This window comes from Castor canadensis, chromosome 16, assembly GCF_047511655.1.
Source record: "Castor canadensis chromosome 16, mCasCan1.hap1v2, whole genome shotgun sequence".
In the NCBI taxonomy this organism is placed as follows: Eukaryota; Metazoa; Chordata; class Mammalia; order Rodentia; family Castoridae; genus Castor; species Castor canadensis.
Genome location: NC_133401.1, coordinates 10,168,171 through 10,194,154, shown reverse-complemented (window position 1 = coordinate 10,194,154; position 25,984 = coordinate 10,168,171). Strand labels below are relative to the sequence as shown.

The 25,984-nt window shown below is 55.1% G+C and overlaps 3 protein-coding genes and 1 non-coding gene across 5 annotated transcripts; 2 read left to right on the top strand and 2 right to left on the bottom strand.

Moving 5' to 3' along the window:
* On the top strand, positions 1-2,508 carry Rps16 (ribosomal protein S16). The gene is made up of 5 exons (XM_020156972.2): positions 1-161; positions 299-400; positions 1,966-2,062; positions 2,168-2,215; positions 2,306-2,508. Exons 1-5 carry the CDS (start codon positions 114-116, stop codon positions 2,449-2,451), a joined length of 441 nt encoding a protein of 146 aa, XP_020012561.1. The 5' UTR covers positions 1-113; the 3' UTR covers positions 2,452-2,508.
* Positions 2,509-8,533: 6,025 nt separating this feature from the next.
* On the bottom strand, positions 8,534-20,022 carry Plekhg2 (pleckstrin homology and RhoGEF domain containing G2). 2 transcript variants are annotated; one of them, XM_074058823.1, is made up of 19 exons: positions 19,124-20,022; positions 18,334-18,464; positions 17,271-17,542; positions 17,092-17,192; positions 16,310-16,376; positions 16,151-16,197; positions 15,777-15,927; positions 15,296-15,433; positions 14,926-15,126; positions 14,043-14,135; positions 13,871-13,957; positions 13,107-13,140; positions 12,924-13,025; positions 12,778-12,825; positions 12,663-12,701; positions 12,490-12,506; positions 11,815-11,991; positions 10,814-11,726; positions 8,534-10,181 (listed from the first exon to the last, which is right to left on the bottom strand). In XM_074058823.1, the coding sequence occupies exons 2-19, from the start codon at positions 18,440-18,442 to the stop codon at positions 8,674-8,676; spliced, it is 4,104 nt and encodes a 1,367-aa protein (XP_073914924.1). In that variant the 5' UTR covers positions 18,443-18,464; positions 19,124-20,022; the 3' UTR covers positions 8,534-8,673. The 2 variants fall into 2 exon arrangements, with proteins under 2 accessions (XP_073914924.1, XP_020012553.2); XM_020156964.2 differs by lacking the exon at positions 19,124-20,022 and having other exon boundaries at positions 17,271-17,539; positions 18,334-18,915.
* Positions 20,023-20,243: 221 nt separating this feature from the next.
* On the top strand, positions 20,244-20,336 carry Trnai-uau (transfer RNA isoleucine (anticodon UAU)). Its single transcript is given in 2 exon segments — positions 20,244-20,281; positions 20,301-20,336. It is a non-coding gene; the product is annotated as a tRNA-Ile (tRNA).
* Positions 20,337-23,134: 2,798 nt separating this feature from the next.
* Zfp36 (ZFP36 ring finger protein) lies at positions 23,135-25,536 on the bottom strand. The gene is made up of 2 exons (XM_074057887.1): positions 25,397-25,536; positions 23,135-24,667 (listed from the first exon to the last, which is right to left on the bottom strand). The coding sequence occupies exons 1-2, from the start codon at positions 25,436-25,438 to the stop codon at positions 23,732-23,734; spliced, it is 978 nt and encodes a 325-aa protein (XP_073913988.1). The 5' UTR covers positions 25,439-25,536; the 3' UTR covers positions 23,135-23,731.
* Between the last annotated feature and the right edge of the window lie 448 nt (positions 25,537-25,984).

Sequence of the window (25,984 nt, the reverse complement as noted above, 5' to 3'; positions counted from 1 at the left end):
CGTAGCGCTCAAAGCGCCTGCGCAGACCCTGAAAATCGGCTGGGGTGGCCCAGAACTTCCCTTTTCCGGTTGCGGCGCGGCGCGGTGTGGAGCTCAAGTTTTCGTTCGCCGCCATGCCGTCCAAGGGTCCGCTGCAGTCTGTGCAGGTCTTCGGACGCAAGGTGAGCCAAGCGCGGGATGGGAGGAGACGGGGGAGGCCCGAACCCGGGAGAGGACGGTCGATAAGGAGTGTGTGTGTACCTGAGAGCCAGGACCCGAACCTCTCACATGGCCCCGCTGTTTCCCTTGCTTCCGACAGAAGACCGCCACGGCCGTGGCGCACTGCAAACGTGGGAATGGCCTCATCAAGGTGAACGGACGTCCCCTGGAGATGATCGAGCCGCGCACGCTGCAATACAAGGTGCTGGGGTCGGGAAGGGCGTGGAGCGGAGGCCTCTGGAACATAAGGCCATGTTAAAGATCTTGGAAACAGGGAAACGGGTCTGAGTTTTCAGGGGGAGGAAATACGGGGTATTTAGATCTGGACTTGGGGCTTTTACCCGAATAGGGAAAATGAAAACGTGGAAGGCTGGGAGAGGGGCTGATAAAACTGGGATATTAGAAAGCCCACCCAATGGAGCTGACTCAGGTGGGCAGGGGAATAGCAGAACTTGTGGACTTGATTTTTTTTTTTTTCCTTTTTGAGTAAAGCGGGAGAATTTACTGAGAGAGAAAAACGTAAAACGGGAGAGTAGGGCCTCCAGAGTTTGCGGGGGGGATCCTAAGAGAGGCTGCCGCTATGTTTTCATTCGTAAGCGTAGGGATTCCCAGGGACAAGGATCATTATTATGTACCTGATGAATCTCAAGTGTCTGAACTAAGGTCTGGACATCACGTAATGCTACTAAAAAGGTCATTTAGCAAAAATTAGGGTATATTTAAATACGTGGCTGTGAGGGTTCCTGTGATCTGAATTGTGGCCTCTTCCTTTTTTGGCTGTGAATGAGCAATCTGGCTTATGCCTCCTCTGATTATGCTACTTATTGCATCATCTGTAAAGTGGGGATAATTTCTATTTGTAAGGGTTATCGAGTGGACAAGCTAAGACTCTCTAAGCTCCTTGGCCTGTGTGAAGGTGTATTGGAAAAACTTAAATTGCAGGGTTAGTTAGGATGTGACAAGAAAGCGAGTGAGAGTTCTTTGTACAGCAGACATTGAATACTGTGGTCTGTTGCTGTTGGCTTTCAGTTTATTTGAAGGATTTATATGTATACCCTGTGTTGAGGTTTGGGGACAGGCAGTGACCCAGAAGGCCCCAAGCTCAGCCCTCATGGAGCTCTGTGGCTCTAGTGGAGATGGACTGATCCAAAGTGGTTAGGGCTGAGGTGTGGAGCCCGATGAAGGCGAGAGAAGGATGAAGGGAAGAGACCTGTGGGCCAAGACCACAAATGTCTGAACCTGGAATCAGCTGTAGTGTTGAGTCTTTGGAAATCAGCATGAGACTCTGGAATGGGAGGGAGCTCAGGTGGGGAACTCAGGGATGGCTGGCTGCCCTGGGTGGTGCCTTAGAGCACACCTCACTGCTTAGCATGTTTTCCCCTCTCTCTGCCCATGTTTTTGAGGCAGGATCTTGCTCTGTAGCCCAGGTTGGCCTGAAACTCAAGATCTTACTGCCTCAGGCTCTTAATGCTGGCATCGCAGGTGTGCATTCATGCCTGATGCTTAGAAATGAGGACTCTGAGGCCCAGAGAGGGCCACAACTAGGAGGGAGCCCAGTTCAGGTTGCCTTTAGTTTGCCTATGTTCCTTGCCAGTTCAGCAGTCACTTAATTGACTTTTCAAAGTCTTCCTTTCTCCTGTGACTGTGCAAGGGCTGTTGATGGCAGAAGCCACACGGAGAGATGGAGATAAAGAGGAATGCTCAGTGATGTGGCTAAGCTGCACAAGTTATGACTTAAATCCCTGCTGTTCATTCCCGTTTCTCTAGTTACTGGAGCCTGTCCTGCTTCTGGGCAAGGAGCGGTTTGCTGGTGTGGACATCCGGGTGCGTGTGAAGGGTGGTGGTCATGTCGCCCAGATATACGGTGAGTACTAAGATTCCTGCACTTGGCTCTAAGGTGGCCCTGGGAGCAAGGCCCTGGCTCCTTACAGTTCTTGTAACCCTTTGTCAATGTGTATCTTTCTCACAGCTATCCGTCAGTCGATCTCCAAAGCCCTGGTGGCCTATTACCAGAAGTGTAAGTGACAGTGGTCCTTCCTGGTGGGTGGTGGGGGTTGGGGTACAAACCTTTTGTGATTATCTGAACCTTTCCCTTTCTTACCTGCAGATGTGGATGAGGCTTCTAAAAAGGAGATCAAAGATATCCTGATCCAGTACGACCGGACACTGCTGGTAGCTGACCCCCGTCGCTGTGAATCCAAGAAATTTGGAGGACCTGGTGCCCGTGCCCGCTACCAGAAATCTTACCGATAAGCCCTTCACAAAGATCAGAGGTCACATTTGTAATAAACATCATGGGATTTTAAGGTTCCAAGGACTGTGCTGTTGTCTTCTGTGGCGGTGGGTCATTGGGATACAGGAGGTGCTGCCAGGCCATTGATAGTCTTGATTTCACCCTCCACCCCCTAGTACTGGGGCTTGAAATCGGGGTCTTTGCCTTGAGCTACTCCACCAGCCCAATTTTTTGAGATGGGGGGGTCTCATGATTTCCCGGGATGTCTTTTGAACCTTGATCCAGCTGATGTCTGCCTCCTGAGTAGCTAGGATTACCAGTGTGAGCCACTGCTGCCTGACACTAGTCTTGATTTTAACCAACCACTCTGGATTGGTATGGATGGTGGAGATGGCAGGTAGGAACAGATGCAGTCTGTTGGCACACACACACACCCCCCTCCAGTGGAGTCCAGAGCAGAGGTGGCAGTGCTTCTGTGTGTGTTTGACTCCTTTAGGCTGGCCTGGAACTCCTGGGCTCAAAAGACCCTGTTTTAAGTTTCCCAGTAGCTGAGGCTATAGGAGTGTGTCACTCTCGGGTTTTTCTTTTCCTTTTGTTTTGCTTTGCTTTAGTGTGGTACAGGGGATGAAACTAGGAGTCTGTGCATGCTAGGCAAGTGCTCTACCCCATTATCTGATTTTGTTTGTGGTGTTGGAGATCAAACCCAGCACCTTACTTATGCTGAGTCTCCCTCTTCTCCCTCCTGTGCTCCTACCACTAAGCTCTGGTCCCCAATCCATTGCTGTCTCTCCCTCATCTCAAGAGGGCCTCAACAAGTTGCCCAGACTGGACTTGAATTCCTGGGCTCAAATGATCCCTCTTGCCTCAGGCTCCTGAGTGCTGGAACTATAGGGTCAAACCACCAAGCCCAGTCCTATTTTAATGGCAAAGAAAGGAGAGGAGATTTGTAATCTTTAATATGAAAAAAGCAAGGATAAATTGGTTATAAAGCTGAAATCAAGCTGAGGATCATAGCTGGTTTGAGAAGTTGTTTACTTTGGATTTAAACTAAGGACCTCAGGTTTACTAGACAGGCACTCTACCACCTGAGCCACTCAGTCAGCCCTTGGGGTATTGGGTATTTTCGAGATGGAATCTTGCAAACTATTTACCTGGGCTGTCCTTTTAATGACAGGCGTGAGCCACCAGCACCAGGCTTCTGTTTTGGGGTGGGACTGGGTTTGATATCAGGGCTTCATGCTTGCAAAGCAGGCGCTCTACTACTTGAGACACTTCCAGTCCTGGTTTTTGATGTTACCTGACCTGTGGTGGAACTCAATGGTTCTGCCTCAACCTCCTGAGTGCAGGAATTGCAGGTGTGAGTCACTATACTTTTTTTTTTTTTTTTTTGAGGTACTGAGGTTTAAACTCAGAGCCTACATCTTGAGCCACTCCACCAGCCCTTTTTATTTGATGGATTTTTTTCAAAATAAGGTTTCTGCGAACTATTTGCCTGGCCTGGCTTCGAACCTCGATCCTCCTAATCTCTGTCTCCTGAATAGGTAGGATTTCAGGTGTGAGCCACTGTGCCTGGCTTGTTTTTGGTTGCTTTAGTGTCTACCTACAGTATAGATACTGATAAATCTGTGAGGCCTAACCTGAGGAGGGGGGCCTCACAGGTTTAAGAAGTCCTCAGGGCTGGGGGTATGGCTCAAGTGCCAGGTCTGCTTAGCAAGCACAAGGCCCTGAGTTCAAATTCCAGTACAGCCCAAAAAAGGGAATCTCCCATCCTCTAGGCAGTCGGTAGACCTGGCAGATTCCATCTAGGCCATACTGGCCTCCCTTTCTGCTCTTTGCTATCTCTGAATCTTTGTAGGTGGACGAATTTTGTTTTGGTTCTGTGGGTTGAACCCGGGACCTTGGACATGGTAAGCTCTTACGTTACCACTGAAATGCACCCCAGTCCCCCATCTCTGGTAGTTTCTTGACGTCATTCTGGCTCATGACTGACTAACTCCTGATAACTCTTCCCTGGCCTCCTTAAGCTTGTTCCCACTGTGTTCAGTGTGGAAGGTTTCTCTTTACAGGGTCCATCTTTTCCTCACAGAGCCTCAAGAGGCTGTCTTTTTCATGCCTGTGGTATGGTAAGAGCTAGCATACAAAACCCTGCTTGGTGGTACTCACCTGTAATACCTGCACTGGGGAGGGTGAGGCAAGAGGATCAAGGGTTTGAGGCCAGCCTGGGCTACATAATGGGATTAAGTCACATTGGGTTTTTTCCCATTTTGTAGTGGAAGGAAGAGTAGAAGTAGCTTACATAAAAGATGGAAGTGACATTGAGCCAGGGTAGAGTCCCTGACTCCACCCTACAGCCCTCAGAGCAATTTGTGGGGAAAAGCCCAAGGCAGTGGAACTCTACAGGGGTGCTGGCCCAGCCTGGAAGGGTTGTGAGGGGAGGGGCTGAGGTGGGGTGAAGAGGAAAGCTGAGCCCATATCTGCAGAGAGACCATTTGGTCTTGATTTAGTTTCCTCATGTTAATCTTCCCCTTACTTGGCTCACCTGTACCCCTTGAGCACCTCTTCCATGCCATGTGCTGATGTGGGGACTTTGCAGTGAACACAGCCCACTTACTTCTTCCAGGCAGTCAGCCAAAATGCTATTGCTGGAGGAGGAGGAGTTGGGTTAGCAGAGTGGCCATGGACTGGACTGGCAGGCAGCTAGTGAGCTGTGTCAGGGACAGTGGACGTCTCCAGTGTCAGCCTGGGCAGCCTATTGCTGGTATCACACTCCAGTGTAGCCTGGGGAAAGTTGGATGGCTTGCTATTCACTGTCCAGTGGCCCTGTCTACACATTTGCCCTACCCAAGACAGAGTCCCACACCAAGTACACAGTTGCCACAGTGGGCACTGAACTGCTCTGCTCAGAACATTCCCATCACCAAGGTCACAAATGAATCGGGAAGCGAGCACCAACTAGGAGCTGGGCTCAGCATTGCTGGATGGTCCTGAGGTGGCCCTGTGAGGTTGGTGACACAGGTGTCCCTGTGTTACCATGTGGGAAAAAGACCCTGATAGGACAGTAGTGTAGCTCCCTGAGTTTCTGCCCTGGAGCTGGAGATAACAAGAACTGGCTAAGAACAGCAGGTGCCATTCTTACTTTTTTATGAGATGGGGTCTTGCTACATCACCCAGGCTGGCCCTGAACTGGGCTCCAGGGATCCACCTGCCTCAGCCTCCTGTGTAAAGGGACTTCGGTGCACTGCCACAACCGCCTTCAACCTTACCCTTTTTGAGCTTGACTGTAGTCTCTGCAGGCTGACCAGCAAGGAGGGCATTCCTGAGACGGCGGCACTGGGCCCTGAAGCAGAGGTAAGCACTGGGCAGGAGGGGGATGCCTTTCACAGTAAGAGGGCCTGGAGCAGGCCCAGACCCATAGTTTCTCCAGAGGGTCCTGAGAACTCCCCCCACCCCCTTACTGAGGCTTCTGGCTGCCTCCCAGGGGCACAGCTGGAACACATCTGGAAAAGGGGCTCGCCTCTCCTTCCCCGCCCCAAGCCTTGGAGCAGACAGTCCCTTTTCCCTCCCTGCCTCCTCGAATACCGGGAATTCCGGCGCTGCTGGAAGCCCAGGCCAGCCTGGGAACTTTCCTTCAGCAGGGAATGTACAGCTGGGGGTGGCTGGAGGGCAGAGGAGGGGAGGGCTGGCCTGGTCTTGACCCTGGGGAGGCCGAAGTATAGTCATGGATCCCTGCAGGCCAAGGGGTCCACCTCCACTTCTGCAGGACCCCAGGATGCAGCACCCGCCCTGGTGCACAGTAGTCACCAATAAACAGAGTGAATTGGATCCAGGGGCTAATGTTTACTGAGCTCAGTCTTGTGTTGGCTACTTCCTTGTATTTCCCTCTTGCTCCCTCCCAGGGGCAAGGACAGCTTGTGGCACTGCACAGGCACTCTTGAGTCAGGCCAGGATTTCCCCCAGCCCTGCCCCTTCCTAGCAGCAGGGCAGGGCAAGCCCCTTATCTTTGTGCCTCAGTTTCCCCTAGAGTGACTGAAAACCATCCTCACCAGGCTAAGGGGAATAGCTCAGCTAGAATGCTTAAGACCTTGAGGTGGATCCCCAGCACTGCAAAAACGAAAATGACAACAAAAATCACCCTTGCTAACCTTTTAGGAATGTTGTGAAAGTCAAAATGAGTTCACATTAAATTTAGAGCCCCAGCTGGGTGCCGGTGGCTCACGCCTGTAATCCCAGCTACTCACAAGAGGCAGAGATCAGGAAGATCATGGTTTGAAGTCAGTCCTTGAAGGCAGCCTGGCCAAATAGTTTGCAAGACCTTCTCGAAAATACCTACCAGTGGTTCAAGGTGTAGGCCCCGAGTTCAAGCCCCAGTTCCATAAGAAATAAGTAAGTTTAAAGCCCCACTAGTGGCCTGCAGCTAGCATTCACTAAAGCTTAACGTTTTGCTGAATTTCCCAGGCACCTATCCTGCAGGTTCTGCCCTGTAGATTCAGACCAGCTCTGGGAAGACCTGTGACATGAACGATGTCCCAAAGGCTCAGACACACTTTGAAGTGGGTAGTCACACTGAGCTCATTGCTGGGGGGTGCAAATACTGTTGTCACTGCAGACCGGAAACCAGAGGCTCACTGTCACACACCACATAGAAGAGAAGAAACTCAAATTCAAAGCCATGACACGGGTGCCTCAGAATTCAGGCAAGATTAGATAGTGTGCTAAAGCACAAAGGCACTTAGTGTTTGATGGGAAAAGCTGATCCACCAGCAAATGCTGAAGCCATGACTGCACTGGGCACACCACACCACTGGTGGGAGGGGCAGAAGGATTCTAACATAAAAGCCTTTGTCTCCACCACCTGAATTATTTTGTGGGAGGCAGGAATTATAGAGGTCCCAAATGTGTGGGTGGGCACAAGAATTGGGATTTTATGAGTTTGGGGGGGCGGGGAGGGCTGCCAAGGGAAATCACATAGACATGGGACAGACTTCTCAGAGCTCCAAACTCAATTTGCCCTGATGTTAGTATGGAACTTTCTCTGAAGTTCTGCAGAAGCAAGAACAAGGAGAGCCGGGTGCCAGTGGCTCACACCTGTAATCCTAGCTGATCAGGAGGATCATGGTCCAAAGCCAGCCCAGGCAAGCAGTTCATGAGACCCTATCTCAAAAAAACCAAAAATACATAAAAAAGGGTTGGTGGAATGGCTCAAGTGGTAGAGTGCCTGCCTGAGTTCAGTACCACCAAAAAAAAACCAGTGGATGGATGGAAAGGCGGAGAAAAGGATGGATGAGTGCTGGATAGGTGGGATGATGGATGGACAGATGAAGAGTAGAGACAGCTGGATAAGCAAGGCAGATGTGTAGCATATGAGACTGGAGGATGGCTAGATAACACAGCAGGGGGATAGAAAGATGGAGTCACATTGGATAGGTAGGAGATGGTGAGGCAGGTAAGAATGGATGGTGGTGGTACACACAAACTGGATAAATCGCTAAGGGAATGAATTTCAAATCTACTTGTAATGCTTTCGTTGCTTTCCAGACCAGCCTCCAACTCCACTCTGGCTTCCATAATTCTCCTGCCAGCATCCCCAGTAGCTGGGACAACAGGTGTGGGGTTTGAATAGATTCTTAACTTGGCTTGTGAGCCCCTCCCTAATTTTTTCTTTTTTGGTGGTACTGGGGTTCAAACTCAGGATCTTGCACTTGCTAGCCAGGTGCTCTACCACTTGAGACCCACCTCCTGCTTTTTCGGTTTTACTTATTTTTGCCTAGGTTAGCCTCAGACCAAAATCCTCCTGCTGATAGCCTTCCGTGTGGCTGGAACCACAATGCTTGGCTTACTGAGATGGGGAGGTCTCGATAACTTTTTGCCTGAGCTGGCACCACCATGCTTGGCTTACTGAGATGGGGAGGTCTCGATAACTTTGCCTGAGCTGGCCTCAAACCACAATCCCCCTGATCTCTGCCTTTCAAGTTTCCCCAAGTTTTCGGCACCACTGATTCTGCTTCATCAACCCTTCCCATTCATATCTGTCTTCCACACCTCCTCCAGAATGGGAAAACACACAGAATTTCACAATATTAATTAACAAAATAATAATGACATCTGCTTCCCATCACCATTGCTTCAACGCAAAAAGAAGCCATCTAAGGGCTGGAAAACCACAGACAATTGCCGACCGTGTGTTCTGAAAGTGTGTGGCACCTGGCTGAAGTCCTTGTTTTGGGGAAGCCCAACGTCCTGGCTCACATGTGGAAAGGGGTATCAGGAGCCCCCTGGGCCCTGCGAAGGCCCACAGGTTCTTGGGTAGGGGCCAAGAGAGCAGGGTGGTTCAGCCTAACTTGGGCCTTGGCAGGCCGCAGCCGCCCCCCACCTCCAACCTGGATACTGACAGTGGTGGCATAGCTAAGTCGTCTGGCCGGTGGTGGCGGAGGCTGGGGCTGGGGTTGGGGTGGTGGTGAAGGCGCCCTGGATGTGGGAGCAGAGGAGGGCCAGGGGCCCCGGGGAACTAGGGGGACCTCCCCTGCAGGCCCCTGCCGCCGAGCCAGGCTCTGGCTGATGTAGGAGGCTGCCAAGTACCTGGACAGGGCGGCTGCATTGGGGCCCAGGAGCTGACGAGTGGGGGGCGGGGGGCTGTGCGGTGGGGTCAAGTCTGCAGACTCACACCTTGCCAAATTAGAGACCAAAGGGCCTCCTAGTTTGGGTAAGACCATGGTGGTTTGAACTGGAGTGGGTAACAGGTTGTGAAGGTCCTGAGAGCCTCCTTGCTCAGGCAAAGATGTGGTGGCCAGAAGATGGTGGTCTGGGTGGTAGGCCAACAAAGGTATGGCTTGGGAGGCCTGAGTGTCTGTGAGGCAGCCCTCCTGAAGAAGCAAGGTAGCAGCTGGACCTTGGGTATCTGGGGGGCCTTCCTGCTTGAGCAAAGGTGGGAGGGCTTGGACCCTGGTATCCGTAAGGCCTTCTGGCTGGGGCAAGGGGATGTTGGCTGGTCTCTGAATGTCTGGGAGGTCTTCTGACCAAGACAATGAAGTGCTGGCTGGCATGTGACAGTCCAGGTGTCTTCCATGTGTAGACAGAGAGGATACATCTGGACACTGGGTGTCTGGGAGATCACGTGACAAGGGCAGTGGGGGCGTGGCTGGGATCTGGTGGTCCATGCTGATTCTGCACATTGGTGAATGGCTGACGGCTTGGTCACAGACAGGGGCTGGTCCCTTATCATCCTTGCAGTCCCCTTGCTGAGTCTCTGGGCTATTGGTTGGGCTCTGGCTGTCTGGGTGGCCTTCTTGCTTGGGCAAAGGGGTGATAGCTAGAACCACGATGCCAGAACCTCTCTGTTTGGGCAACACTGTGGTGGCTGGAATTTCAACGTCCGTGTGGCATCCTTGCTCAGGAAGGCAGGTGGGAGACGGAACTTGGCTCTGTGGCTGGCATTGATCAGGCAAAGTTGAAACAGCTGGAACCTGAACGTCTGGAGGGCCTTCTTGTTTGGGCAAAGGTGATGTAGCTGGAGCCTGGTTGTCCCAGAAGTCTCCTTGCTCAGGCACAGGAGGCTGAATGTGGCTGCCCATATGGTCTTGCTGAGGCAAATGTGGAACATTTACACTGTGGCCATCCAGGTGGCCTCCCTGCTTAGACAAAGGTGTGGCAGCTTGAACCAAAGCAGCAGGGCCCAGAGGAACAGATTCCTGGGCACAGGTCAGTGGGAAGGCCATTTCACACACTAGCACGTGTCCAAAGGCAGGCAGGGACCCTGGGTGCAAAGAAAAGAGGAATCAATACCAGATGCAGTGGCTCAAGCCTGTAATTCCAGCTACTTGGGAGGGAGACACAGGAGGATTGCAATTCGAGGCCAACCTGGGCAAAAAGTGAGACCCTTTCTCAAAGAACAAGTAGGTTGGGTGTTGGTGGCTTATACCTGTAATCCTGGCTACTCAGGAGGCAAGAATTAAGATCATGGTTTGCACCCAGCCCAGGCAAATAGTTTTTGAGACCCTATCTCAAAAATACTCAAAAAAAAAAAGGGCTGGTGGAGTGACTCAAGTGGTAAAGCACTTGCCTAGCAAGCTTGAGTTCCTGAGTTCAAACCCAAAAAACAACTAGGCATAGTGGTTCATGCCTATAATCCCAGTTATACAGGAAGCAGAGGTTGGAAGATCTCAGTCTGAGACTGGTTTTAGGCAAAAAGCATGAGACCCTATCTGAAAGATAGTAACTAAAGCAAAAAGGGCTGAGGAATGGCTCAAGTGGTAGAATGCCTGCCTAGCAAGCACGAGGTCCTGAGTTCAAACTTCACCACTGCTAAAAAAAAAAAAGAAGAGAGAATCAAGTCAGAAGTGATGCCCCAGATTAGGCCCCTCTGCTGCTCATGTACTTGGACCTCACCTGGCTCAGCCTCCTCCTGGGGTGGGCAGGGGGATGGCTGGGGTTGGGCCAGGACCCGGGGTCGGCGGCGGGGAGCATTGGCCGATGCCCGCGTCTCAGCCCGCTGCATCTGCTGGATCCGTTCGCTGTAGAGCCGAGCCAGCTCTCGAACCCGGGACGCTGCCCTCTCTGAATGCGGAACTCCTGCCCTCCCACTCCCGCCACCTCCACCCAGATCCGAGTCCTCCAGGATCAGCAGGGGCTCTGGGAAGCCTGGCCGGGCCAGCTGCCCCTGCTCCAATGCCTGCCAGGCACTCCGGATTTCTGAGCAAGATCGAAATTCCTGCTCATCTGGGAATCCCTGGGCTCCAGTGACATCCTGAAGCTGGAAAGCTGGGAAGGACAGTCCTCCTCCCTCTTCCTCCTGCCCTACTCTGCTTCCCAGGGCGGGCTCGCCCAGTGTCCCAGGACTGCTTGCACAAAATGGTTCTCTCCTGGTGGCCAGAGCCTCAGCTGACTCCTGCAGAGGTCCTGGCAGCCAGGAGTCACCAGGCAGGGTGGGAGGGCTGGACAGACTGGGAAGGTCGGGGACACTAGGCATTGCTGGAAGGCATGGCATTTCAGAAACACCGGGAATGTCAGAGAGACTGGGGAGGCGGGGAACTTCGGGAATGGCAGGGAGGGTGACTGAATCAGGAATCTTGGCAAGGCAGGGAATGTCGGGTATTTCAGCGGTGCTGGAACCTTCCAGACCCTCTAAGACGTGGAGTGGGGAGGGCTCCCGTTCATCCAGCTCCAGCTCTTCCTCCTCCTCCCCTTCCTCCTCCTCCTCTTCAGAAGAGTCTCTGCTGGGCAGGGCTTGGAATGTGACAGTTTCGCTGTCGCCTGGCACCTGAGAGTCTCCAGGGAACTTGGGAATATCGTGGGTGACCGGCTGGGGGAAGAAGCCAACGGAATCAGGCTGGGCTGGCCACCCGGTCCCTGGTCTCTGCCTCCCAGGGTCCCAAGGATGCCCAGCTCACCCCTGCATCGTGGAGACCCCTCTGGTTCAGCAACTCCAGGATCTCCTCGGTGATGGAGGTCCCTGAGGGGTCCAGCGAGGGGGGCCCAGCATCCTCTGGGTCCTCAGGGGGTCCAGAAACTGAAACTGGTGGCTGTGACTCCAAGGGGGGGTACAGCTCTCCTTCACTGCCGGCGTGCTGTGAGGAGGAGAGGGGGTGGAAGGCAGGAGCCAAGGGAGCCTGCGTCCCCTTCCCTAGCCCCTTCTTTCTGCAGATGGGGGAATCAAGTTCAAGCTCCTTTTCTTTTTTCTTTTTTTTGGGGTGGTACTGAGTTCAAACCCCAGTACCGCAAAAAAATAAATAAATAAAAAATAAAAAATTATTTTGCAATACTGGATTAAAATCGGCAATCTTCCCTTGCTAAACCAGCCCTCTACCTCTTGAGTCATGCCTCCTAATTCTTTTTCTGTTAGTTTGTTTTTCAGATAGGTTCTTGTGCTAACGTTGCCAGTGCTGGTCTCAAACCACAATCCTTCTATCTCTGCCTCCTGAATAGCTGGGATTAAAGGAGGGAGTCACCACGCCTGGCTCAATCTCTTTTCTTGTGCAGACCCAGGATTTTGGGGAGTTAAGTTCTCTTTCTCCATTAGACTCTGAAATCTGAATCCCTAGATCCTGTCTCAGGATATCTCTTACCTTGAATCCAGGCTTAGCTGAGGTTGGAGAGAAGAGAGAGAGAAAAAACTTAGTGAGAAACAGGAATAAGAGTTATTCCTTATAACTGATCAGCCACCCAGCCCGCCTCACCCATCCATCCTGGGCATCCCCTGGGGAAGAGACAGACAGACAGACATGAACCAGTCACTGACCGTCCTGTGGAAACATGACGTAAGGGTCCTTCACTGGCTCTGGGGGGAGGACACAGTGATGTCAGGCGGTCAGATCCCACAAGCCCATGAAGCACCCTCAGGTGTGGGTACTCACCAGACGGCCTGCGACCACGGCGACTACCAGAGGGTCCTGGAGACGGAGCTGTAGGACAGGCAGGCAGAACACAGCATGAACCTGGCTCCAAGGGCCCCGGGGAAGAAGGGGCTGGGGTGTGGCACCTAGCATTCCATCTCATTCACCTGTGTTCCTTCGGCCAGGGGTGAAGCTTCTACCATCTCTTGGTCGGGGAGACCCGAGTGGGGGCGTGGGGGGCTCTGGAATAGGCTTGCTTTTTGGAGCACCTGGGGCAAGAGTCTGGGGCTAGTAATGCAGCTGGAAGCAGTTCTACTTGCACGTATCCCCAGCCCCAGACTCCAACTCACAATGCAGGCTGTTTTCCAAAAGAACTTGCTTTGCCTGAAAAAGAGGAGCATGAGGGTTGTGGAGTCTGTGGGTTAGACAGCTGGTCCCAGGAATGGGTGCTTCTACGGGTCAGGCCCACGACGTAGCTAAGGACCACTAATTCTCATATGGTGCCAGGAGGGAGGCCAGAGTGGCTCAACTGGTACCTGGCCAGCGTGCAGGGGGCCCTGGGTTCAATTCCCACTAAAATAAAAACAGAAAAGCCCGGTGCGGTGGCTCATGCCTGTTAATTGTAACAACTCCAGAGGCAAAGATGGGGAGGACTAAGGCTCAAGGCCAGCCCCAGGGAAAAAGTTCACAAGACCTCATCTCAAGCAATACCAGCTGAGTATATAGTAGCATATGCCGGTCATCCCAGCTTCAAGGGAATTGTAACTAGGAGGATCACCTCCAGGCTGGCCTGTATGTAAATGTGAGACTCTATCTGAAAAATAACTAAGGCAATGCAGGCTGGGGGCGCTGGTTAAGTGGTAGAGTGCTTGCCTAGCAAGTGCAAAGGCCTGAGTTCAAACCCCAGTACTGCCAAAAACAAGAGCAAGCAAAACAGAGAAATTAAGCTGCCCAAGCAAGTCACAAAGCAGTCACTGGTAGAGCTGGGACGTAAACCCCAGGTAGCATAATTTTGCACTGTTAGTGACCAGGCTGTAAGAGGATCCCCTTCCTCTCAGAGTACTATGGGGCGTTACCAGCATCCCCAGGGTCCCTGCTGCGGCAGGGGCTGTACCTTGGCAGGGATGGAGGCAGGGTGGTTCTCAAAGAAGAGGCGCTGGAGACAGTGAATCCATAGCTGCTTCTCTTCTTGGTTCTTGGCCTGGAGGGGTGGGAGGGGAATGGAGTCAGGGAGGCAGAAGTGAGATCAGGTGGGGCCCAGCCAGCCCAGCCCACCCTGCGCTCACCTGGAGCAGGTACCTGTGCTTGGGAATGGTCAGATCAGACACCTTAAACCCTAGAGGATCGCGAGGACTCTCGCTCACACTCAGGTTGCAGCACTGGTGAAAGGCAGACAGGGGCAGCCAGCTAAGAACTCCGCAGGGACCAAGGTGGCCTTGGGGAGTATCAGCGTCCCCCCCGCCCCCCAGCCAGAGAAAGAGGCGCTTCAAAGTACATATGCTGGGCCCCTACCCCACCAGGCTGGGTTCTGCTCTTTTCCTCACCAGATCCCTCCCTCCTCCTCCCCTCCACCTCAACCCCTCACCTCTATGAAGGCACCCATCTTAGGGACATATCAGACCATTCTCTACAGGCCTCACCTCTCTGCATCCTGCTGGCCTCACTTTTATTTGTGTGTGTGTGGAGGGGTGGTGTGTGCACACGCTAGGCAAGTACCCTACACCCCTAGCCCTGGCCTCCCCAACTTTTTTGTTTGTTTTCTTTGCAGTACTGGGGCTTGAACTCAGGGCCTTCACCTTGAGTCACTCTACCAGTCCTTTTTTGCTTTACTTATTTCTTAGGTATGGTTTCATGTTTTTGCCTGGAGCTAGGCATAGACTGCAATCCTCTTACCTATGTTTCCCCAGTAGCTGGGATGATAGGCACATACCACCATACTCAACTTACTTGTTGAGATGGGGTCTCACTGACTTTTTGCCTGGGCTGGCCTCAAACCTCAATCCTCCCAATCTCTGCTTCCTGAGTAGCTGAGATTACAGGTGTGAGCTATGCTGCTTCCCGTTGCTGAACTCAAAAACTGTAGCCCTTTTAAGGCAGGTAGTCCCCCACACCCCTCTTTAGGTATACAGGCAGAGGTATACAGAAGGCCCCACCCATCCCCAAACTCACAAAAATATGTCCCTTGTAGGTGTATTCCGGTCCCCGGCGCTTGGCCACCAGCAGCATTCGAGAGAACAAGAACAGGAGCCTCTCACCCCCTCGAAGTCGGGGGCCACCCCCTCCGCCCCCTCGGAAGGCACCTTCCAGCACCAGCTCCCCAAACGCACTGAGCTCCGGGCCGGTCCAGCCACCCAGCCGCCGCTGTACTTCCTGCCAGGACCCCGCCAGGCGCAGAGCCAGGCCCAAGTCGGCGGCACACACACAGGCCAAGACAGGGGGGTTAGTGACAGGGATGTGCTGTGAGCCAACCCTCCAAGATTACCCCTGCCCCCCATAACCACTACTCCAATCTAGCCAGCCCAGTCCACCCTGGGGCCACCTGGAGGCGCGCAGCATGGTCCTGCTTGCGTTTCATGTCGTTGATGTACCAGGCCACAGCTGTCATGGACACAATAGCTTCCTCCACCATCTCACGGCCTCCAGCACCCGGGCCCTCCGCCCAGTGCTTGCCAAGTTCCTGCCAGGCATCCGCCAGGCACATGGGGCGGGGAAGAAAAGGAGAAAGAAAAAAATTCAGTTTACTAGAACCCAGGCACTGGTAGCTCACACCTGTAATCCTAGCTACTTGGGAGACTGGGATTGAGAGGATCAAGGTTTGAGGCTAAGCTTGGGCAAATAGTTTGTGAGACCCCCATCTCCAAAATAACCAGAGCAAAATGGACTGGAGTTGTGGCTCAAGTGATAGAGCGCCTGCTCTGCAAATGTGAAGGCCTGAGTTCAAAGCCCAGTCCCACTGAGAGAAAATGAGTGACAGGAGACAGACAGGAGTCTAGGGAAGGACAGATGCGGCCCACACTAACCTGCAGTAGTAGATGGTACTTAAGGATGCGCTGCACTGGTTTCAGCAGGAAACTCTGCAGGGGTAGCGAGTGCCGGAGCTGGGCTTGGCGCTCCTGCAGCCACAGGGCAGCGGGCGGAGACAGGGACAGCTCCCGGAGTAGGGCCAGGGAGCTGGGGACACAGCACAGGTCATCGGGAGCTGCCAGCTTCAGCGGGCAGGGTTGGGAGGGGTCAGCGAGTGGCCAGGGGTCAGGGATGGTCAGGGTAGTTAGAGAGATGTCAGTTATTGTTGCAAGTCTGGCAGGAGCTGGAGCTGGGTGGGGCGGGCTGGAGCGGGGAGGGAGGTGGACTGGGATGTGAGCACCCACTTGGCCTTAGACTTCCTGCCCCTCACCTTGGATAGTTCATGCAGTACAAGGTGTAGATGTCAAAATCCTCGCTCTGCGGGGGACAGGGGAATCAGGGAGACTCCAGGTCCCCCTGCAGTCCAGCCCAGGCCTGCTGTCCCATAGCCAAGACTCCACCCTGACCGAGAGCCCCAGCCTGCACTCACCCTCTGCACGAAGCACTGGGCAATGTCCCCTGCACTGCTGCTACCCTCCAAGTCCTCCAGGAGCTCACTGTGGGGGAGAGGAAGGGTAAAGACCCATGCTGCCTCCATAGCCCCCACAGGACTCCAGGGGGGCCACCAGACAGACAGAAGAGGGTTGGGGCATTTTTCTGACTCCCCTAAAGCTAGGATGATTGGTTATTTATTTATGTAATTTGTAGCACCGGGGACTGAACCCAGGGCCTTGCACTTGCCAAGCTAGGCTCTACCACTTAAGCCAAGCCCCCAGCCCTTTTGTTTTTATTTTTTTGAGACAGGATCTTGCTAACTTTGCCTGGGCTGGCCCTGAACTCTCAATCCTCCTACTTCTGCGTCCTGAGTAGCTGGGATTACAGCTACACACTACCACACCTGGCTCCAAAGTTATGATAATCTTAAGACCCTGTTGTGATTCTGAGATCTCAAGGCATCATGAACCTAGGACCCCAGTGCCCTCCTCACTAGTTTGTCTGTGACAAAGTAGTTTTCCAGGACCAAGGCTTTGTGGTGCTAAAACCAGAAAGCCCTGGGCAAATCAGAACACACTTAACCTCCAGGCCCCAGGTGACTCTGGGATTCAGCCTAGGCCCACACTCAAGTCTGGGTCCTCACACTCCTTAGTTTGATCCCCGCCTGATGTCATCACATCCCCCATATCAGTCTGGACAGAACACTAAGGGCTCCAAGGTTTGGGTCAGGACACAGCCCCTCCTACTCCCACTGTCATTTTGCTGCCAGCCCCTGACCTGCTGAATTCGTAGATGTCTTCAACGTTGGCAAAAAGCGTGCCCACCTGCTCCATGCTCAGCCCCAGAACCCCACCATCCAGCAGGGGGCCTAGGTAGTCCTGTGGAAGTGACCAGGGTTACCAAGGTCAGGGGCCTGCAGTGCCCCACTGCCCTCCCAGGGTGTCTGCCTGCCTCACCTCTACAATGGTACGGAGGTCGTGGACATAAGCCCGCTCTGTCTCCACGATCTCACGGGCCACACGCTCCAGTCGGGAGGGCTTCACGGAGCCTGAGAGTCCCACAGGCGACAGGTGTAGGCGGATGGGGGGTCCTGGCAGGGGCTCTGGCCTGGAGGCTGAGCAGGCTGGGGTAGGCCCTGGGGCTGGCTCCCCTTCAGAGCCTACTGTGCTCAGTGAGGTGGAGCTCCCAGAAGCTCGGAGGGAGGCCATGACCGGGGCTGCAGGGGCTGCTGGGTAGGGAGGGGAAAATTAGGGATTCTCCCCAAGTGTTCCCTCCCACAGCCCCCACAGTCATCCACACCTGGCCAATAGGATTTCTATGGGCTTCCTCCTCTCCACTCCCAATGCCCGGTCTTGATCCAGTCCCATCTTCTTCTACCCATAATCCTCTCTGGGGTTTTGGACTTTATTCCTCTAATTGTTTCCATGTATCAACCAGGAAGATCTTTATGAATCTATCCATTTGATCCTGTCAGTCCTACAAGTATAACCTCTTCGTGCCCTCGGACTAAAGTCCAAACTCCTCAGATCTATGCAATGTGGCCCTGACGGATCTCTCCAGTCAGCTGTTTCCCAGGGCTAGACCTCATTTTACCCTCCCCCACCTCCCACCAACCACATTTAACTTCCCTCAGTGATTCAAAACAGCAGCTCTGAGCTTTTGCGCACACTGCTTCTTGCTCATGGAATACTTCAGGGGTTTTGTTCAATTCCTTCCTCCTAATCTTGTATTCTCAGTTTAGATGTACCACTTCAAGGACCTCCCAGACTAGGCTCCAACAGCCTTCCCCTGGGGATGGGGGTCCCCATCACAGCTCTGCCCCAGTCGTCGTCCCCCTCTACATTGTGACTGACTGACTAGGAATGGGTCAGTCAGACTTGGAGCTCTGTCCTCCAAGGCAGGGCTGAGCTGTCTTGATCACCCTGCGTTGGCAGTACTACCCACAGCACTGTGCCAGGCACAGAGGGCTGAAGAAAGGAACAAACTGTTCAGTCTCCGCCCCTTGTCTGGGACGCTCACCTGTCCGAGTGTCACACACAGCTGAGCAGTCACACGCTTCTCCTCTGTGGCCACACCCGAGGCTTGGGCTGGGTTTGGCCAGGCTCAGTCCTCGGGCTCTTTCAGGCATGGCTGAATGGCACAGCAGCGACCTGTAGACAGACCACCCCCCCCCTTTCTTGGGTACAGGACCCTTTTGCTGCCCCTAAACTCAAAAGATGTAGTGCTGGGAATTAGGAAGTCAGTCTAAAAATCCAGGAAGTTACTCCCTTGGGAGTAACTAATGAGTGAGACACAAGCAAAGTGACAGGAAGGGGACAAGAAGAAACCCTAGAAAGGCAGATGGAACGGTTGAGACAAAGAAGACTGAAAACAGCCAGCGTCCCAGAAGCCAGGAGGAGTCCAGTCTGGTTCAGGGATCCTGGGAACGTCGAGGATCAGGCTGCAGCGCAGGGCCAGGGGCAGGGCTGGGAAAAGTCGTGGGCGGGAGGCCGCGGGGTCCCAGGGGAGGGCGGAGGTTGGGGGGACCGGATGCCAGGGTCCTTTTTACAGACGGTTCCCTCCCGCGCCAAGGGTTTGCGCGCCGGGGCGCTGGCCCCGAGCCTCCCCTCACCCCATCCCCTCCCCCCACCACCTCCGGCCGGTCCCTCGGCGCCGCGATCGCCGTCCCCACCGTCCCCAGCGCCTTCCCGCCCCCCTCCAGCCCCTCGCTCCCGCCGGCGCCCGGGCTCGCCCCCTGCCGGCACGCCCCCTCATTGTTCACCGCGGCGCCGCCCCCTCCCCCAGCCCCGGGCCCCTCGCCTCCGCTCACCTCCCGGGGAGCCGCCAGCCCTGGACCAGGGACGAGCCGCCCTAGAACACGGTCCCCCGGAGAGGCGCCGTGCAAGAACTCAGGGGCGTGAACTTCGCAGAGTGGGGTCCGGCAGTCCAGCTTTCTTGGGGTTCTAAGTGAAAGATGCTGGGAGGCTCAGATGGAGGGGGGGGCACGCTGGGGACCCAAATTCCTGAGTCTTCTAAGGTAGGGTTGTAAGAGGGGGAGGGAACCCGGATTCCTGAGTTCTCCTAATACTAGGAGCTGGGATTAAATCACCCTAAAGCGGAGCGCAAGGGACCCCAAACTTCTGGGTCCTTTTGAAGTGATGGGCGCTGCACCCCAAAACGGACAGGCTAGAGTGCTACAGGTCCAGATCCCAAGTTCCTTCAACCCGGGGGGGGGGTCTTGGGCTCGGATTCTAGGACCCCCTGAAGGGGATGTGAGGTCCTGGATCCTGCGTTGTTCAAGCCGAGGTGCGGGACGCTCGGCCTCCAGGGTCCCGCGGGGCTGATGTCCGGGACCCCCGGCTCTTCCAGGAGGGGGCGCTGGGAACCCTGAGGGCCTCTTAGTCGGGGCGCGGAGGCCTGGACTTCGAGGTCTCGCAAGATGCGGTGCCGAAATTCCGGATGCCCAGGTCCGAGACTCTGGACCCCTCAGGTTCCAGGACGGGTGGCACGGGGCTCCGGTGGCGGCGGCGGCGCCACATCTAGGGTGGAGAGAGTTGGGTCCCAGCTGTGGGGTGGGGGGCGGCCGCCCGAGACCTCCCTTCCCCCCCTGCCGTCCCGGCTCATATCCTGTTCCCGCCCGTGGGGGGGAGGGGCCGCCTTCCGGCCGGCCCGCCAGCGAAGGGTTAAGACCCCGCCTCCCCATGGTTTGAATATTCATGAGGAGGCGAGTCCTCCGGCAAACCACAGCCCACATTCCTAGCCCCGCGCGGACTTTTCCCTTTTACAGCAAGGACTTGAGAGGCGTGAGAATCCGGAATTGACCACGCTCTTTCTCCTATTGGGCAACCAAAAGATTTTCATTTGCATATGCAATATAAGGCGGAGCTGGACAGTGAGGTCACGTGGCTATACACAACTGAAGGACTCTGCGGCGTAAGGGTGCGGCCGGAGCTCCAGTGGCGCAATCGGTTAGCGCGCGGTACTTATATGACAGTGCAGGCGGAGCAATGCCGAGGTTGTGAGTTCGATCCTCACCTGGAGCATTCCTTTTTCTTTACGTGAGTTTTTAAGACAAGGTCTTGCTATATAACCAAAGCCTGGAACTCGTCTCTGCCTTCTGAGTTCTGCCTTTACAGGCATGCATCAACACACACCACACTCAGCTTTTTTCTTTTTTGGCTGTACTAGGGTTTAAACTCAGAATTCAGGGTGCTGTACTTGAGCCTGGAGCATTTTTAGCCTTCTCATCAGTTTTTGTATTAACTCACACACCCTATAAATACATCAAAACACCCACATCACAGAGAATGAACGTTTTCATCTGCATCTGGGGACTCAGAAGTGATGGTCAGTCGGGGCAAATTTCTGTATTGTGGGAAGGTGCCATTTCAGACCTTGGCCGCCAGGTGGCAGCATCGCCTCTCATTAGATGTTCTGGGCGAGGACGACTACAAATCTCAGTTTAAGACTTCTGGAGTGACGCGACCGGCTGTGGGGTCTTCCACATACCAAAGGCTCTGCCTCTCGGGTTGTGAATCCATTTGTTGTTTGTTTTTTTTTTTAAACAAATATTGAACACTCACTATGTGCCTGGCTCTGTTTCGGGGTGAGTGATACAGAAGTGAACATGACAAAAATCCCCTATCCCTGAGGACTTGTACCGAGGGGCCAGGTTACTATACACCTGAGAATTAAGCACGTTTTATATTTTAGGTGGTGAGAAACATCGATCAGGACAGAGGATGAGGAGTTGGAGGTAGTGTGAGTTGCAATAGGAGTAGGGTGGATCGTATTTTGAGCAGAGACCTGAGGAAAGGCCTGAGTCATGGGGTCACACGGGTGGGGGGGTTTACAGGCAGAGGGGACAGTCGGTGCAAAGGCTCTGTGGTTGAAGCGAGCCAGATGTGTTGGTGGAGCAGGTAGCCCAGTGTGAGCAGGGGGAGGGGAGGAGTTAGGAGCCAGGCTGTGTGGCCTGTGGCAAGTACTTAGGACTTTGACTTTTTGGGCTGTGACTCAGGTATCCTAGGTTTTTCTTGAGGGGTGCTGGGAAAGAGACTGAGGGCAGGGCAGGGAGGGGGTGCTATGAAGGCTCACTAAGTGGGAAGTGCTGGGTCCTGGCTGCGGGGGGAGGTGGGGGGAGATGACGACAGGAGGCCTGGAGGGTGGGTTACAGGGCTGCATATCTACCGTGTGTCAACCTATTTTGAAAGTGGAGCTGACCAGCTGCTGTTGACCTGGGGTGTGAATTTCAGAGGGGAGACCAGGCAGTCCCAGGTCCCAGGTGTCTGGGCTGAGCCTGGTAGTAGGTGACATTTTCTCAGATGAAGTTTTAGTTTTTGTCTTGGAATCCAACCCCAAATTTTGTACATACTAACCAGGTGCTCTACCACGGAGCCACCTCCCTGGGCCAGGGTTTTGTTTATTTGTGTTTTTGAAAGGGCAAAAAAAAAACCACAAAAACAAAAACAAAAAACCCACAGCTGGGGGCGTGATCCAGGAGGATCCAGAATTCAGAGTTTGAGGCCAGCCTGGGTTACATTAGTAAGACACACACACACGCACGCGCGCGCGCGAAAGGAAAGGGAAGGAAAGGAAAGGAAAGGATGCCTTTGGATCTCTTGGTTTCTGTTTCTCTCCCAAACCCTCTTCTACATACTGGGGCCTGAGCCCTTTCCCACAAGGGAAGCAGTTTCCAAAAGACCAAAGGTCAGAGTGGGCCACTGGGATGGGGGGGGGGGGAGACCAGAGTGAGGGTCAGGAGCTGTCCAGGAAAAGGAGAAACTGGGTGTGTGGGGTGAGCTGGGGAGGGAAGGAAGGGACAGAAGGGGAACTCGGAGAAGGACTGAGGGACAGGAGGGGGCTGAGAGAGGGGTGGGGAGGAGGAAGTGAGGGGGAGGAGGGGGAGGAGAGGGAAGTGGGCGGGCGGGAGGAGGGACAGGGGGAGGACAGAGCAGAGGGGTCGAGGCGGGGAGGAGCCGGAGGCGCGGGGCGGGGCGCGGGCTTTGACGCGGGCCGGCTTCCGGGCGCGGCCCCCCCCAGCCCCGGGGTGGCAGCGACGCCTCTTGCCTTGTATGGTCGGAGTTCGTTGCTCCCCGAGCCGGGGCTCCGGAAACGCCCGGACCCCGTAGCTCCGAACTTGGGGATCGCGACCCGCTAAAGGGCATCATTCCGGGGTTCCGGAAGACAGATGCCCGGTCCCGAGTGTCTGGGATGGAAGTCGCCAAAGGGGACCCGGCTTGGGATTTTAGAGAGCTGAGACTCCAGGAGTCTTGGACGTTTTGAAAGCCCCTCCGCTAACTTTGCCAAAGTCTTTGAGTGTCACCCCCTCCTCTCCCAGATTCAAATCCGCGAGGACACGGGGTGCTGGGGCCCTCTCCAGGACTCCGGCTTCGGGGTGACCCCGCCCCGCGATCCCGGGCGCCTCCGCCCGCCTGGGCCCGCGATCGGGGACATTCCGTCCTCCCCGCTCGGCCCTCCCGCCCGCCTGCGCCCCGTGGGGACGGAAACGGCCCGACCCCGCCCGCCCGCGCTGGGTCAAGGAGCCCGACCGGCCGGGGCGGGAGCGCAGCACCCCCGCGCCCCGGGAACTGGCTCTCCCGGTTCCTCCTGGGTGACCTCACCTGGCCACGCCCTCTCAGGTGAACTGGCTGGTGATGACGTCACTTCCTGCCAGGTAAGCGCGGCTGGGTGGCCCAGCTCTGGGAATGTTTGGAGGTCACCTCTCCCTACACCCGCCCACTCCTCTTACAGCCTCGGACACTGCGAAAAAGCCAGGCTTGCGCTTCGCACTCGAGATTGCTTTTATTTAAAAATTCCAAAAAAAAAACAAACCACAAAAATAGACTTTGAAGGTAACAATATATATATATTAATATATTATACTTCCAATAATTATACCAGTTTCCATTATTACAAAAGGAAGAAAAATACAAGGAAGGACGACCCAATATATATAAATACTATAAAATCTTAGAATAAATAAAGTCGTCATAAATAAAGGGCCCACTGGTTCAGGAGGAGGGATTTGGCATTGGCTTTGGCTACGTGCTTATGGAGGGAAATTTGAGCACCAGGATTGTCCCCCAGGGGAGGCTCCAATCGCCACCAGGCACAGCGGAACTTGAAAATTCGGGAGGGGACCGTGGGGGCCAACTATTCACAGCACTGAAGATTGCAGGAGACACGAGTTGGGCGGGAGGGAGGGCTCACTGCCTTCCTCAAATATGCTACATCTTGGGAACTCCAGAAAAACACTCCCGTCCCCAACACCATAAAACACTGAGCTTGCACACTGGGGACCTGCCCCGGCGAGGCCATCAGGGGAGTGGGTTAATGCATTTCGGAATGTGGGGAGAGGATTAATTTCAGTCACCCAGGTTCCCACAGCACAAGGACTTCCCTCTTGACATCCAGCTCATCTGTCACAGGCTGGCTCCTGTCACTCAGAAACAGAGATACGATTGAAGATGGGGAGTCGCCGCGGGGCAGCAGGGGCCTGGGGCGGCCCGAAAACCCCAGCCTCAAAAACGGGCGAGTCGGACCCCCCAAGGCTGCTGCCGCTGCTAGCGTATTCATCAGGGTCGGACCCCAGAGATTGTGCTGAGGGGCTCCGAGCCAGGAGGCCGCCCACGGGCCCCCAGATGGTGCCAGGAGAGGCCCTTCGGCAGGAGGGGCAGCAGGCTGGGGTGGGGTCCCTTCGAGCCACAGGGGTCCCAGGGGCAGCAGAGAAGGCCGAGGGTGACAGTGGCAGGTCCCCAGGTGGTGGCGGGGAGCTGGAGGGGGAGAAGGAGCATGAGGACAGGGAAGGGCCCGCCAGGCCTGGTGGCGGGGGCGAGGTCCGCCGGCCTGAGGGCAGGCCGGAGAAGCTGATGCTCTGTCGCAGCACGTGCGGTTGGCCGGGGGCGGCCAGGTCCTCGTTGGGGTTGTGGATGAAGTGGCAGCGTGAACCGTAGGGGCAGCGACCCTGGAGGTAGAACTTGTGACAAAGTTCCGTCTTGTACTTGGGATGGCGATTGGCTTGCCGCAGCTCACTCAGGCCATGGGCAAACTGGCATTTGGCCCCATAGCGACAGCGCCCACTCTCTGAGAAAGTCCGACAGAGCTCAGTCTTGTAGCGGGAGGAGTTGGCAGGGGTCGCAGTAGGCGAGGTGGGTGAGGGCGACAGCTCAGGGCCCGAGCGGGGAAGCAAGGGTGCAAAGCCAGGGGGCGGAGGCACCCAGCCATGGTTGCGGCCCTCCACGAGGCTGGTGGACCGGCCAGGCGGGCGAGGGACGACCCCAGACGGGCTGGAGTCAGACGGGTTTAGACTCCAGAGTGCCGAGGACTCGGTCCCTCCGAGGTCGGACGGCAGATCAGGGCTCAGCGACAACAGGCTCTGCGGGAACAGGATTCGGTTAGGGCACCCGAAAAACCAAGGCGTCGCCCCGCCCCAACTACAGGACACTTCAAGACCTGGCTAGTCCGGTTTGTGGGCTCTCGGCCTGAGCCCCACCCCGATCGCAGAAACCCGGGGGTTCCAGATCCCAGGGAGGGATCCAGATATGGAGGTTCTGAGTTAATCCTCATGACACGCCAATCCAGAGGAATCCAGGAATCCCAGCTTCCCCAGATGGATCAGTAAGGGCCCCCAAAGTGACAACATACCACTGTTCCCCAATTTGAGCCTCCGGCCCTCCCCGGATGTGACCACACACCAGGCTCCCCAGTTTCAAAACTGGAGAAGCCGGGTAGAGCTGACGACCCAGGAGCCCGGATCTCAAGTTCCCAGGGAACTCTGATGAGGGTGGAAGCCGGCTTCCCCCACCCTGAAACTTCAGCCCCAGAAACGCCCTCCGCGCAAAACCGCGCCCTCAGCAGCTAGGGGTGAGCCAGGTGTGGGGCCACTTCCGTCTCCAAACAGCCCTAGTTTGAGAACAGGGCTCATTTCCAGGGGCCGCCCCACCCGTGTTTGGGCCGAAACTCGGGAGATACGAGCTCCATTTTCACCTCCAGTTAATGAGCCTGGTCTGGGAAGGAAGGCAGGCACCCCATCCCGCGCCGGAGTTTGCGGTGTTAGAGCCTTAAGGAATCAGGAATGTGTTCCCACCGGTTGCGCGAGACTCACCTCGTAGAGAGCAGTGAGATCCATGGTGGCGCGAGTGGCCATAAAGAAAGGGCCAAAAGTCCGAGCGCTGAAGTCAGGCTGCGGCTAGCACGGAGCACCAGCATTTTATAGGGCCAGGAGGCCGAGGGGGCGGAGCCCGGGGCGGGGCCAGGAAGGCGCTTCCCGGACGCGCGCCGGTGGCGTAGCCCGGCAGGCCTCCTACTACTCCTCTTCCGCCCGCCCCGGGCTCAATGCCCCTGAACTTGGCCGGCAGGCAGCCGGACCGGCGGGGAGGGATTGGGGGATGGGGGTGCGTAAAGAGGGGGAGGTGTCTGCCTAGTTTTCAAAGGTTGGAGACTGAGGCGCGAAGGGAACGGGGGCAGAGGTGGGGGCAAACCAAAAGGGCAGAGGCCGAGAGGGCGTATGAGTGTGAGACAGACAGACAGACACACAGGCGGGGGCGGGGAGAGACACGGTGGGAGAGACAGAGATAATGAGAGAATCAGACATACAGTGTGAGGGACAGACAGGGTACAGGGAGGAGAAGGTGGGGAGACAAGAGGCAGTTCTGGAGAGACAAATTCAGAGGAGGACTCCGATGGGGTGGGG